Source organism: Bufo gargarizans, chromosome 4, assembly GCF_014858855.1.
Source record: "Bufo gargarizans isolate SCDJY-AF-19 chromosome 4, ASM1485885v1, whole genome shotgun sequence".
NCBI lineage: Eukaryota > Metazoa > Chordata > Amphibia > Anura > Bufonidae > Bufo > Bufo gargarizans.
In genome coordinates, this window is record NC_058083.1 from 324,915,554 (window position 1) to 324,931,412 (window position 15,859).

Sequence of the window (15,859 nt, forward strand, 5' to 3'; positions counted from 1 at the left end):
GTTGTCCAGCTTTGGCAGCCTTTCTGGCTTTCTCCCCCTCCAAACACGCACACACTTCACTAGAGAAGGACTTGCGGTTCGCCCGGCGGTCGGTTTGGGGCGAACTTTGAGCATTCGCGATCCGCCAAACATGCGAACATATGGCGATGTTCGCGCGCTCCATATTCTTTTGCATTGCGCCAAACTTTGACCCATGACACATCCATCAGGTGGGACAGGACAGCCAATTGAGACATTTCACCACATGGACACACCCCCACCCTATAACAGAACCAGATCTGGTTGCCATTTTACATTCTGTATTTTGTCAGTGTAGGAGTGGAGTTGCATTGTGGAGCAGGGACAGGCTGTTAGGGACACCAAACGCTAGCTAATAGAGCCACAAAAGTCCCTTTTAAGGACTGGTATAGATGTGCTATCGATGGGTGTGATATACTTATAATATACTTTCTAACATAGAAAGTATATTATAGTGCATTTGTACTGTGCAGCAGTTGTGTGCGGTTCTGCTGCGATACTGCAGCTATATAGAGGGACAAACACTATTGGAACAACTAATTGCAACGGGTATGATATACTAGTTGCTCTCCCAAAAAACTGATTGAGGCAGGAGTGTGATATACCTATAATATACTTTCTATATAGTGCATTTGAACTGTGCAGCAGTTGTGTGCGGTTCTGCTGTGATACCGCAGCTATATAGAGGGACAAACGCTATTGGAACAACTAATTGCAACGGGTGTGATATACCAGTTGCCCCACCAATTTTTTATATTGAGGCAGGGGTGTGATATACCTATAGTATACTTTCTATATAGTGCATTTGAACTGTGCAGCAGTTGTGTGCGGTTTTGTTGTGATACCGCAGCTATATAGATGGACAAACACTATTGGAACAACTAATTGCAACGGGTGGGATATACCAGTTGCCACCCAAAAAAACTGATTGAGGGGTGTGTTATACCTGCTTTAACAAAAGACTGATTAAGGGGTTAGATATCCACCAAATATTGATTGAGGCCTGCAATATACCTGCTTCCACAAATACTGCTCTTCTCTAGGGACTTAGACACAGGGTCATTTTGAAAATGACAGACAGAGGAAGAGGCAGGCCGTTCCGCAGGGGTGGTAGGGGTCGGACAGGTGCACCAGGACGGAGCCTAAGTGGGAAGTTGGAGAAGGCGCGTGCGATTACTTCAAAGGACGCACCAGAGTTGGTTGAGTGGCTCACTCACCCTTCCGCTTCTGCACCCTCCTCATCCTCTGTATCTGCACCCTCCTCCTGGTGCACCTCCAAATCCACCACCACCATAGTCCCTCAACACAAGGAATTATTTTCCCATTTATTCCCAGACCTTACTGATGCACAACCATTCTTGACATCGAATGAGGAAGAGGAGGTAGCAACGGCCGCCACCCAGTGGTCTGACAACATTACCCAGATCAGCCCAAGGAGGGAGGTCCCCGCCTACTCTGAGATCTCAAATGTCAGTGGTGGTGAAGATGAGGATGATGATGTGTCGATGGACGTTACGTGGGTGCCCACAAGAGAGGAAGAGGAGGAGAGTTCAGAGGGAGAGACGGAGCAGCAGAGAGGGAGGAGAAGCAGACACAGCTCGCAAGACACAGGAGGCAAAATGCAGGTTGCAAATGTATCTGGAGCTAGCCATCCAACATGCACGGTCACTTCTGGCACTTCCAGGACACTGGCACATGGCTCCGTAGTGTGGGCTTTTTTAACGTGTCAGCTGCTGACAATAGTGTTGCCATCTGCAGCCTGTGCTGTAAGCGCATAAGTTGCGGTAAGCCCAACACTCACCTGGGGATGACCGCCTTAAAGGGCTTCTGTCACCCCACTAAACCTATATTTTTTTTTTTGCTTACTTATAATCCCTACACTGCGATTTATGGCTACATGATCAAATTAATCATTTTGGTCCTGTAGATTTAGTTTAAAACAAGCTTTTAAAATATGCTAATTACCTTGCTACCAGCAAGTAGGGCGGCTACTTGCTGGTAGCAGCCGCATCCTCCGATCGTAAAGACGCCCCCTCCACATTGTGATTGACAGGGCCAGTATTTGTGGAAGCAATATACCTGCTTCCACAAATACTGCTCTTCTCTAGGGACTTAGACACAGGGTCATTTTGAAAATGACAGACAGAGGAAGAGGCAGGCCGTTCCGCAGGGGTGGTAGGGGTCGGACAGGTGCACCAGGACGGAGCCTAAGTGGGAAGTTGGAGAAGGCGCGTGCGATTACTTCAAAGGACGCACCAGAGTTGGTTGAGTGGCTCACTCACCCTTCCGCTTCTGCACCCTCCTCATCCTCTGTATCTGCACCCTCCTCCTGGTGCACCTCCAAATCCACCACCACCATAGTCCCTCAACACAAGGAATTATTTTCCCATTTATTCCCAGACCTTACTGATGCACAACCATTCTTGACATCGAATGAGGAAGAGGAGGTAGCAACGGCCGCCACCCAGTGGTCTGACAACATTACCCAGATCAGCCCAAGGAGGGAGGTCCCCGCCTACTCTGAGATCTCAAATATGAGTGGTGGTGAAGATGAGGATGATGATGTGTCGATGGACGTTACGTGGGTGCCCACAAGAGAGGAAGAGGAGGAGAGTTCAGAGGGAGAGACGGAGCAGCAGAGAGGGAGGAGAAGCAGACACAGCTCGCAAGACACAGGAGGCAAAATGCAGGTTGCAAATGTATCTGGAGCTAGCCATCCAACATGCACGGTCACTTCTGGCACTTCCAGGACACTGGCACATGGCTCCGTAGTGTGGGCTTTTTTAACGTGTCAGCTGCTGACAATAGTGTTGCCATCTGCAGCCTGTGCTGTAAGCGCATAAGTTGCGGTAAGCCCAACACTCACCTGGGGATGACCGCCTTAAAGGGCTTCTGTCACCCCACTAAACCTATATTTTTTTTTTTGCTTACTCATAATCCCTACACTGCGATTTATGGCTACATGATCAAATTAATCATTTTGGTCCTGTAGATTTAGTTTAAAACAAGCTTTTAAAATATGCTAATTACCTTGCTACCAGCAAGTAGGGCGGCTACTTGCTGGTAGCAGCCGCATCCTCCGATCGTAAAGACGCCCCCTCCACATTGTGATTGACAGGGCCAGGGAACGGGATTGTTCTCTGCTGGCCCTGCCTGTTTGCATTTAAAATCTTGCGCCTGCGCCGCGGCCGTTCTTCAATTGGCGCAGGCGCACTGAGAGGCGGCCGCGGGTGTAGATGTGACGTCATCGGCACAGGCGCATTGAGGATAGAGTGGCCGAGCGAGCGGCCGCCTCTCAGTGCGCCTGCGACAATTGAAGACAGGTACGGCCGCAGTGCAGGCGCAAGATTTTAAATGCAAACAGGCAGGGCCAGCAGAGAACGATCCCGTTCCCTGGCCCTGTCAATCACAATCTACAGGACCAAAATGATTAATTTGATCATGTAGCCATAAATCGCAGTGTAGGGATTATAAGTAAGCAAAAAAAAAATAATAGGTTTAGTGGGGTGACAGAAGCCCTTTAAGGCTACTTTCACACTAGCGCTTGATCGGATCCGATCATATTAATGCAGATGGAGGCTCCGTTCAGTACGGATCTGTCTGCATTAATAACTTAGAAAATTTTCTAAGTGCGCAAGATGCCTGAGCGGATCTGTTCAGACTTTCAATGTAAAGTCAATGGGGGACGGATCCGCTTGAAGATTGAGCCATATGGTGACCTCTTCAATCGGATCCGTTCCCATTGACTTACATTCTAAGTCTGAACGGATCCGCACGGCCAGGCGGACAGCTGTCCGCCTGTCCGTGCGGAGGCGAGCGGAGCGGAGGCTGAACGCCTCCAGACTGATGCAGTCTGAGCGGATCCGCTCCATTCAGACTGCATCAGGGCTGGACGGAGGCGTTCGGGTCCGCTCGTGAGCTCCTTCAAACGGAGCTCACGAGCGGACCGACGAACGCTAGTGTGAAACTAGCCTAAGAAGGCACCTGGCCTTCCATCACCGAGCCCAGTGGGAGCAACGCCATCAGAACCCACAAAGCCACACTCCCGGCGCTCCACATCCTGCCTCTTCTCCTCTCTCCTCACATTTGTCCTCCACTCCACCTTCCACCGTGCCATCGTCGCGTTCATATGGCATAAGGCAGGCTTCCGTGGGCCAAATATTTGAGCGTAAAAAAATGATGACGCTGGAAAACCGTCTGGCTTGTCGGAACTGCTAACCCACTAACTACTGCCATATAAACTGGTGGACTCGGAGACCTTTAGAAAATTTGTGGCCATTGGCACACCGCAATGGAAGGTCCCCGGAAGGAAATATATCTTCCAGAAGGGCATCCCAGAGCTATATGGCTATGTTTAGCGGCAAGAGAATATATCTCTGGCACACAGGTTCTGGGGAGCTTGGTTTCTTTTCACCGTGCCAGTGGCTGTTCATGCGCGACGCATGCAGACTTCTGTGGCCGTTTGATATATCTTCCAGAAGGGCATCCCAGAGCTATATGGCTATGTTTAGCGGCAAGAGAATATATCTCTGGCACACAGTGTAGGTGCCAAGATACATCTGACCACAGACACGTGGTCTAGCAAACACGGGCAGGTTAGGTACATAGCTTCACTGCCCACTGGGTGAACATTCTGACAGTCGTCAAGCATGTAATCCGTGGCTCACGTGTGGATTTGGTGTTACCGCCACGGATTGCATGCAGGCCTGCCTCTTCTTCTCCTCCTCCTACTCCATTCTTCGTCTCCTCCTCTGCTGACTCTGCCTTTTCCACTACTACTGCTGTGCTGCAGATGTTGTGCCTGGAAGCCAAGAGCCACACCAATCCTGCACTGCTTTCAGCTCTGCGGTCACAGGCCGATCAGTGTCTAAGCCCGCTAAATTTGACAGTTGGTAAAGTGGTGTGCGACAACGGTGCCAATCTGATGAGCGCGCTGAAGCAGGCAAAGATGACACACGCGCCGAGCATAACACACGTCCTGAACTTAGTCGTGCAGCGATTCATTGCCAAATACCCCGGGTCCAGGATGTCTTGCGGCAGGCCATTTTAGAAGATCTTACGCGGTCATGGCTCGCCTTGCTGACATTCAGCGGCGACACCACTTGCCCGTCAGACATCGTGTTTGTGACAGCCCGACGCGCTGGAACTCCACGTTGTATATGCTTGATAGGCTGCTCCAGCAGCAATGTGACGTTAATGACTACCTGTACGAACTCTACAGCAGGACAGGTTCTGGGGAGCTTGGTTTCTTTTCACCGTGCCAGTGGCTGTTCATGCGCGACGCATGCAGACTTCTGTGGCCGTTTGATGAGATCACCAAACTGGTCAGTTGCAGCCAGGGCGCCATCAGTGACATCGTACCTTACGCCTTCTTTTTGGAGCGGTCATTGCGTTGTGTCATTGATCAAGCCGTCGAGGAGCAGGAAGATGAGGAAGTCGCAATGCTGAATGAATTCCCAGGGGGGCTACTCCATCTGAGACAAGTCAGCAGTCTGAAGAGGAGTCAGAGGAGGGTGGTGGCTGGGGGGAGGAGGAAGAGCAAGAAGAGCAGGCTTTGAGGGGGACTTCAAACTTTTCGGGGATCCATGGTGTTGTCCGTGGCTGGGGGGAAGAGAGCGAGGACGACATTCTCCTGGGCGATGAGCAGGAGCCAGGGCACTTCACCACTTCCAATTTAGTGCAAATTGGGGCTCCAATGTCTGCAGAGGGACCCCTGTATAAAAAGCATAAAGGGCAAGGACCAGTACTGGGTGGCAACGTACTTAGACCCCGGTACAAACACAAAATGGTGGACATGTTACCAGCATCACAGAGGGCTGGCAGAATGCAGCATTTCCAGGCCTTGCTGCATTTCCACCCACAGCGAAACATGTGTGGGTACCAATTCTACCGCGCCTGCAAGAAGAGGACAGTTTGAAGATGTGTTGGTCACTACGGATATGAGATCATTCTTGCAACCAACCCATCGACAGCCGCCCTCCGGATCCAGCCTCAGGGAATGCCTAGACCGACAGGTGTCCGACTACATCGGGTTAACGGCCAATGTGGACGCTCTGAGAAGCGAGGAACCCATGGACTACTGGGTGTGCTGACTTGACCTGTGGCCAGAGATGGCACAATTTGACATGGAACTCTTGGCTTGCCTCTCGTCGAGTGTCCTGTCCGAAAGGACGTTCAGTGCAGCAGGGGGAAATCATGACCGATAAGCGCACTCACCTAGCTCATGACCAAGTGTGGATTACATTACATTTCTAAAAATGAATGAGGCATGGATCTCTGAGAAATTCAACACCGGTGATGACCATATGTAATTGAATTTCCTCATGCCAGCCCACACATATCCTCCACAACCCAGAACAAAGAATGGTCCTTGTCTTGTCAGGTGAATGCCTAATTTTTTGGGCCTCTACTCCAGTGGTCTACAGTAAACATTTTATCCAGTGACCGCCTAATGTACCTCCAGCCACAGAATCACAAGTTCTTTTGTGTCAGGTAAATGCCTAATTTTTGGGGCCTCTACTCCAGTGGCCCACAGTAAAAATTTTATCCAGTTAATGCCTAATGTATCTCCAGCCACATCAGCCAAAGTTCTTTTCTGTCCAGTGAATGGCAAATTTTTTGGGCCTGTACTCCAGTGGCCTACAGTAAAAATTTTATCCAGTTAACTCCTAATGTATCTCCAGCCACATCAGCCAAAGTTCTTTTCTGTCCGGTGAATGGCAAATTTTTTGGGCCTGTACTCCAGTGGCCTACAGTAAAATTTGTATCCAGTTAACGCCTAATGTACCTCCAGCCACATCAGCCAAAGTTATTTTCTGTCTGGTGAATGCCAAATTTTTGGGGCCTGTACTCCAGTAGCCTACAGTAATTTTATTTTTATCCAGCGACCACCTAATGTACCTCCAGCCACAGAATCACAAGATCTTTTGTGTCAGGTGAATGCCAAATTTTTTGGGCCTCTACTGCAGTGGTCTAAAGTAAAATTTTTATCCAGTGAATGCCTAATGTGCCTCCAGCCACATCAGCCAAAGTTATTTTCTGTCCGGTGAATGCCAAAATTGTGGGGTCTGTACTGGCCTACAGTGCAATTTTTATCCAGTGAACGCCTAATGTACCTTCAGCCACATCAGCCAAAGTTTTTTTCGGTCCGGTACTCCAGTGGCCTACAGTAAAAATGTTATCCAGTGACCGCCTAATGTACCTCCAGCCACAGAATCACAAGTTCTTTTCTGTCAGGTGAATGCCTCATTTTTGGGGCCTTTATTCCAGTGGCCTACAGTAATATTTTTATCCAGTGACCACCTAATGTACCTGCAGCCACAGAATCACAAGTTCTTTTCTGTCAGGTGAATGCCTCATTTTTGGGGCCTTTATTCCAGTGGCCTACAGTAATATTTTTATCCAGTGACCACCTAATGTACCTGCAGCCACAGAATCACAAGTTCTTTTCTGTCAGGTGAATGCCTCATTTTTAGGGCCTGTACTGGCCAACAGTAAAATTTGGAGCCAGTGACCGCCTAATGTACCTCCAGCCACATAATCACAAGTTCTTTTCTGTCTGGTGAATGCCTAATTTTTGGGGCCGTACTCCCGTAGCCTAAAATAAAAAATTCCTAGGCTCCAGCAGGGTACATTTTTGAGAGTTTCCCTTTAAGACGCCTAAAAATGGCCCCTTATTAAAATGCATATTTTTTTGTGGGAATTTTTGCCAATGACGCCCCTCTGGTATATCACAGTACCTGTTGTGGGACTATTTGTGTACTTCTAGTAAGTGTTTGCTGGCTGAAAATATGACCTGAAGGTTTTTCAGGTTCGCCTGCCATTAAAGTGAATGGAGCCCGCCGCGAACACGCTGTTCGCGAACATTTGATTGCGAACCCGAATCGTCCTTGCCTGCAGAGGGAAACATACAAAATCTACCTGCTACTGGGTTCTGGTTCCTTTGGTTCATGTCTCAGAGCTCTGATCACTGCTTTTCAACTTCTGTAGTGGACAGGGCTCACTTGTGTAGCTCATGACTGCCCACAGTGTGATGTGTCCCCCATAGTGGCACATCGCAAGGTCAAAACCTTTAGGCTAGGTTCATATTTTCAATGGAAGTTCCCTTAGGAGCTTATGTTGCAGATTCCGGCAGTAAAAAAAAGCTGGAAAATGGGGGGCGGGGCCTAGCAGCAGAGCCGGATGCAAGCGTCTTAGTGTGCTCTGCTGCAATCCGGGTGCATCCGAGCCATAAACAGCGTCTATTTTGCTCAAAATGGGAAAAACCGTGAAAGACAAGCCCAAAGAGACCCCAGGGAAGTCGAAACAACCCCTAAACCAAGGGGATTTGGATAAATTTATAAAGAAATCCGGGGTCCGTTACGAAACTAAGATGGCCGCCGCTAGACAAGCTTCTGTCCCGGCGGGAACGGATGGAGAATCAGAGGTTGAAGATGACAGTGAGAGAGAAGATTTTGCTTCGCAAGCGGACTTACCCTTATCCAGAAGCTTTATGAAGTCATTGCTGACAGAAGCGCTGGAGCCGATACGCTGCGACCTAGCTGATATTAAAAGAGACATGCACCAATTAAGCGTCCGGATGGACGATTTGGAAACCTCGCAGCAGGCCTCACTGGACTTTCATGGCAGAGTGGCAGGTAATCTAGACAACACTCAAGCTCATGTAAATTACCTTTATTCACTGGTGGAAGACCAGGACAATAGAGCGAGGCGGAATAATATCCGAATGAAAGGGATCCCAGAATCCATCACCGCCGAATCGCTGGAGACAGAGGTGCAGCGTTTTTTCATGTGCCTTCTCCCAGATCTACCATCTGAAAGCTTTGAGATGGACAGAGTACATAGAGCGCTCAGGCCGCTGCCAAAACCGCAAGACCCCCCGAGGGATGTTATATGTCGCCTTGCACATTTCCGTATTAAGGAACAGCTTATGATAGCGGCGAGAGAGAACAGGTCAGCAGAGATTGAAGGTTCACAAGTGGCTCTGTTCCAAGACCTATCTCCGATGACCCTTGGCAAGCGGAGGCAGCTAAAACCTCTCCTGGAGATCCTGAACCAGAAAAAGATATCTTACAGATGGCTGCATCCTTTTGGGCTTCTAATAAACACACCCAATAGAAAGCAAGTGATCAGATCGCATGCGGATATTCCTAGAGTGTGTGAAGTTATTGGCACTCCTAAGCTGGACATTCCGGATTGGTGCGCGGCCCAGAATATCGCATCTTTACCGTCAATACCTTCATTTGAACCGTGGCAGACAACCTCTCCCAGGAGGCACAGGAATAAAAGGCACCAGGCCACTAATGTGTCCAGGCCTGAACTTACTGCAGCTGGTGTCCCTGACCACTGAAGATGGCAAGATGGGTCGAGTATGTGGTGTCAGGTTTTACAATCGATGGACTATCAAGTTATTTTATATATGTCCGTCCTTTCCTATAGGTTGGCAATGGTAGTTTTCATATGTTATCATCCCAGTATGTCAGGAAAGGTCCAATCTTATACCTTTGCAACCGTTTCTCTTGCTGTGCCCTTTCCTGGTTGAGTAGTGACATCTGGTGGTTAATATGTGTATTTACCTTTTGTAAACCCTATTCTCATAATAGGTTTTCTCATACTAGCTGGCTCGGGAGGATACCCGGCTCCCTAGAGTAGCTCCTCTCCCCGGGTTACTGAGTTTGAGAGTTGATTACTCTTATTGTTGGTTATCAAGTACGTTACGAATGTATTGCATACATGATGTGCTAATTTATTTGGATCCATGGATATGGATCAGTTGTTCCCTCTCCCCTCCCCCTCTTTCCTTGTCTTCCCTTCCTCCCTCCTCTTCTAATATATATGTCTTGAACCGCATGATGGTACTAAGGGTATACAGCTATATGCATAAATTTAATGATGGCTAGCTTACGAATCTGCTCGTACAATGTTAAGGGCCTTAATGCTCCCCAAAAACGGAGTCAAATATGCCACTTTTTACATAAAAGCAGAGTACAAGTCGCATGCTTGCAGGAAACACATTTTCGAGCAAACCACGTACCTAGACTATCGCATATGCTGTATAACCAGTGGTTCCACAGCACCTCGCCAAGTGCTGCGACAAAAGGAGTGAGCATTGCATTTCATAAAAATACACCGTTTGTACACACTTCCTCGCTGATAGATACAGAAGGACGGTATATTTTTATTAAAGGAACAATAGGTCCGCAAATGTATACTTTTGGTAGTGTCTATGCCCCCAATGTAGCTCAGGTCCAGTGGCTTATAGCGGCTCTGGTTGCTCTAGACAGTTTTGAGGAAGGCATTGTTGTTCTAAATGGTGATTTCAATATCACATTAGTACCCAGACTGGATTCGTCCACAGGGTCATCTGCACTTTCCAAAGCCGCCCTTCAAAAAATTAACACTGCATTGGCAAAGTATGGTTATGTTGATATATGGAGAAACTTGCATCCGACTGATAAGGATTACTCCTTTTATTCATCGTCCCATAAAAGTTATCAGAGACTAGATTATATTTTTATTAAAGTACACTTTCTCCAGTTCTGTATTGCCTCAGATATTGGCTCGATTCTTTTATCTGATCATGCCCCAGTGTTCCTGACATTAGTGACACCTAATGTGCCAAAGTCGGAATTCAGATGGCGGCTCAATGAAACATTATTGAGTGGATCCAACATTCAGAGGCTATCCCAGAATTTGCGGGAGTATTTCCAGTTAAATGATATGGATGATTTATCGTCTATGACATTATGGGATGCTCATAAGCCAGTTATGAGAGGTCATTTGATTGCCCTAGGCTCTTTCACAAAAAAGCAAAAACAAAAGAGAATTGAGGAACTACATATGAAGATTGAGGGTCTGGAAAAACAGCATAGACGAACTCAACGAGATAGTGTGCTGGAGGAATTAGATAATCTACGCTCTGAGATGAAAAACCTGCTAAACGCCAATACGGCGAAGCTTTTTCTTTCCACTAAATATAAGTTTTATGCGCATGGCAATAAAGCTACCAAAGTGCTTTTGTCCCAAATTAAGAAAAGGAAATTATCCTCATATATATCTAATATTCGGACACCGGACTCCAAGGTAGTACGCAAAACCAACCTTATTGCTCAACAATTTTGTGATTTTTATAGCCAGTTGTACAATCTTAGAGGCACGATGTCCCCTATTACAGAGGACTTATTAAAAATAGCAACTAAAAAGTGGTTAGATGAACTTGATCTACCGGTCTTAAGTAATGAGCAAGCACTATTTTTAGGCACCCCCTTCACATTAATTGAGCTACAGAAGGCATTAAAAGATTCCCCTTTACATAAAAGCCCTGGACCAGACGGTTTTCCGATCTCCTATTATGCTGCTTTTAAGGATATTTTACTTCCCTTTTTTCTGAAAGCGTGTAATGAGGCGAGAGAGGGTGCTGCTTTCAACAGAGACATGCTGCAAGCACAGATATCCATTATCCCCAAACCAAAAAAAGACCACTCATTGTGCGCAAATTACAGGCCTATCTCACTATTGAATAATGACCTCAAGCTCTACGCGAAAATGTTAGCAAATAGGCTAAAAAAATTCTTGCCAGAATTAATCTCCCCTGAACAGGTGGGGTTTGTGCCGGGCAGGGAAGGTAAAAACAACATTATTAGAGTGATACACCTTATGCAATTAGCAAAAAGTACCTTTTCTCCTCTGGTGTTGCTGAGTATGGATGCCGAAAAGGCATTTGACAGAGTGGATTGGCAATTTATGTCTATGACTCTGGCAAAATTTGGCATACCTCAATCATTTATTGATGGTGTTATGGCAATGTATAAGAATCCAACAGCAAAGGTCCTGGTGAACGGCACTCTCTCTCCCGCCTTCGAAATAACAAACGGTACCCGGCAGGGTTGCCCTTTGTCCCCTCTATTGTTCATACTGACAATAGAAACCTTGCTACAGGCTTTTAGACAAAACACAGAGATACACGGGATGTCAGTAGGGAAGACAGTTCATTCAACCGCGGCGTTTGCGGATGACGTCCTCCTAATAGTCACGAACCCAAAAAAAGCGTTCCCAGTGATAATGTCTATCTTAGAAAGATTTCATGAAGTTTCTAACTTTTCTGTAAATTTTTCAAAATCTACAGTTCTGAACGTATCCTTGCCGACGAGCGAGCAGGCTACTCTACAGCCCACCACGTCATTCCAATGGACGACGAAGGTGATAACTTTTTTAGGAATAGAACTCACCCCTGAGTTTGACAGGCTGTATAGTGAGAACTTTCTACCTATCCCTAAACAACTAGAAGAAGTAATTAGCAGCTGGGATATCCCCTTTGTCTCTTGGTTTGGCCGTAAATCCCTGATAAAATCAATACTCCTTCCGAAGGTGCTATATTACTTGCAAGCGCTACCAATCCCCATCCCTTTAATTTTCTTTAAAAAAGTCCAGAAGATCTTTCTTAAGTTTTTATGGGGAGGGAAGTAAGCGAGAATGCCCTCAGCATATGTTATAAGACATCCCACGAGTGGAGGTATGGGAGTACCGGATGTTTATGCTTATTATAAAGCCATTTTATGTACTAGAAGCCTGGATTGGCTGCGGCCTACTCCGGGTAGATTGGACATTAGGGTAGAAGAGGCGATGGCAAACTTACCGCTAAGGTCCTTACTGTTTTTGGATTTTAAGAAGGTCAACACACTATTGAAAACACATAGCTCAATGACAAAACACACAATAATGAAGTGGTGTAATATGAATATGCTGCAGAAAATGATGCCTAATTATGCTTTATTGATGCAAGTTAGGGATGTTATGTGTCAGTCCAGCTTATGTTTTTGGAATACAGTGACGGAAGAGGAGAAACAGAATGAGACACCGATAGGGTCACTGTGTCCAGATGCTGACTTACCATCAATGTCAGAGTTGAAGTCACACCCTGCCATAAAAAACTGTTCTATATTCCAAGTAGCACATTGCTACCAGGTCTTAAAAAGACTAACTAGAGCTTCTATTTGGGGTACTGAGCACACAAAATTTGAAAAAATGGCTTTGCAAAAGCTGGAGCCTAAAAAGAAGATTTCCCAGTTATACGCGGCAATTAATTCCGTCACCACTTTAAATAGATGTAGCTTCATAGATAAATGGGAGGAGGAATTAGATATAAAGTTTGACAAATGGGAGCTGCCAAAGGTATTATCAGCCTCAGGAAAGGTTTCTAGATGTGTGAAGCTCCAAGAGAACAGCTACAAGGTTCTCACACATTGGTACTATACTCCAAAGCGTTTACATTCTATGTTCTCTGATGTTAGCCCTATTTGTTGGAGATGTGACCTCTCTATAGGCTCACAGAGTCATATCTGGTGGTCTTGCTCTAAAATACAAATTTACTGGCAAGAGATCTGTAAAATTATATCCAAAATAAGCAGGGTAACAGTTAGGGCGTCACCCAAACTATGTCTTTTTAGTTTAATGGGGGAAATTGCGGGTACAAAATCTAAAGTGACTCACAGCTTATGCAAAACATTACTGGCTGCTGCTCGTATTCTTGTGGCGGTGTATTGGAGGAAACCTGAACCCCCACCATTACAACATTGGTACTTGAAATGTGACCAAATTTATAGATTGGAACAATTAGCCCATTGGGAGGCTAGAACACCCCAAAAGTTCTCGGAAATATGGAATCCGTGGGAAAAGTTTAGAGGGTTTAAAGATTAGGATAGATTCCCCCCCTTACCTAAAAGGGAATTTGGCGTGGGTTGCTGGTATTAGTCGGTGAAGATAAAGTGTCTGTGTAGCCTTGATAAACTTTACCTATACCCTTTTTCCCATTGCATTACCTCTCCCTCCTTTACCTTCCCCCCCCCCCTCCCCTACCCTTGGACGGGGTGTGTTTTTTCCCCTCAGGTTATATTGTGTTTCTACCTGATAAAGCAATTGAACGATATTTTCCAAATAAGTATTCCTATTGTATTGGATGTTTGTTCGCATATGCTGATCTGTACAAGAATTTGTCACTGCCAGTCTCTTACTGACTTTCAGTATATTTTTCATATTGTTCTGAAACAATAAAAATCATTTTGAAGTAAAAAAGCTGGAAAATGCCCTGCAGATGTGAACCTAGCCTTAGCCACATGAACAGGAATTACATTAAATCAATGGGTCCTGAAAAAATATCTAATGTCTATAAAAAAAAATTATGGGTAATCTATCACACCAGAACTGGAGCTCTGCAGATGTGTCATTGCACACAACCACATCTCCTTTCCCTCGCAATAAACATCATATGATCATCTCTGTGATTGTATATAGTAAAACCTACATAAATAACCATTTGATTGTTTAAGACATTAATATTTTACATATGAAAGCACTGACAATGTGTAAGTGTTTAATGTGATATGAGAGGCCTTACCTGTGACAAAGCTGACACTTTAATGATAAAAGTCATTTTTTTCTCATAGTTTGTCCCGGCATATTTGATGTGATATAACAGCAGTGGGGCAATGATATGTACTAATATGGTGTCTGATAAAGGAGTCACAGCCACCTCTGGAGGACTAATAATAGCTGAAAGAAAGAAAGGCATTAGTAAAAAAAAAAAAGTTTGTTAAAAATGGACAGTTTTAAATGGATGTTTTTTCATGTGTATGTCGCCTAAGGCTCCTTTCACATATGTATGCATTTTCCTTTCAGGTTTTGAGTTCCGACTGAGCATCTCAAACTCGGGGGAAAGTGCTTCAGTTTTGTCCCCATTCATTGTCAATGAGGACAAAACTGAACAGAACGGAATGGAATGCATAGAGCTTATGGTACTTCCTCTTCTATTAAAAATGGTTTGAATGTGTAATTTGTGTCCCAAGTATTGTCACATGATTTGGCTTTGTCAGGTTCACTTACAGTCATGCTTATACTCAAGTGTGTATGCACCATAAAGGCACCACATGAGGTTGACACTGGACTCTAGGACAGAAGTAGCCCAGTTCTGCTCGGTGAGTATGACAATTATGGTTTCCATTTAAAGGGAATCTGTCACTAGCATATTAGCAAAAAAATGTTTTAATGAATCCATGTGTAATAAAGTACCTTATTTCCATATGTCTTGTTCTTTTTATTCTGTGTCTTGTAATTTCTTTAAAAAAAACGCTTTTTATGATATGCAAATAAAGCTGTAAGGAGCCCAGAGGGGCGTTATTCTTTGTCCACGGTGCCCAGGAACGCCCCTCTGAAGTGCCGTGCCCGCCTAAATTTGAAAACTAAGAACTCCTCCAAGATCGCCTAAATCACCTCCCAGAGGCGAGGCTAAGTGCTCCCCCCCTCAGCGCCGCGCTCTGCGGCAAACACCCCCGATCCTCCTCTCGCCCGCATCCGAAATCCGCCTGCGCGATGATAAGACGACTGAGGGCAACAGCTTCAACAGCGTCACTGGGCATGCGCCGATCCCAGTGACGTGTTCTCTGTTTCCTCAGCCAGCTGGAAGCTGTTGCCCTCAGTCGTCTTATCATCGCGCAGGCGCAGGCAATCGCCGACACTGTGCCTGCGCGTGATTTCGGAGGCGCACTTCAGAGGGGCGTTCCTGGGCACCGTGGACAAAGAATAACACCCCTCTGGGCTCTTTACAGCTTTATTTGCATATCATAAAAAGCGTTTTTTTGAAGAAATGACAAGACACAGAATAAAAAGAACAAGACATAGGGAAATAAGGTACTTTATTACACATGGATTCATAAAAAAAAAAATGTTGCTAATATGCTAGTAACAGATTCCCTTTAAGAATGTTAGTCTTCTGTGTCTGCTCAGCAACTGTTTGGGTATAAAGAAGAATATTGGAGAGCTGTACATCTCTCCACAGCTATGAGGGTGA

At 45.8% G+C, this 15,859-nt stretch overlaps 1 protein-coding gene across 1 annotated transcript in view; it reads right to left on the reverse strand.

Annotated features, from left to right (window-relative positions):
* The window catches only part of LOC122936200, a 59,357-nt gene that overhangs the window by 33,668 nt on the left and 9,830 nt on the right, over positions 1-15,859 (reverse strand). Inside the window, exon 4 of the mRNA XM_044292291.1 lies at positions 14,411-14,565. Coding sequence (XP_044148226.1) covers positions 14,411-14,565 — 155 coding nt within the window. The remainder of the gene's footprint in view (positions 1-14,410; positions 14,566-15,859) is intronic.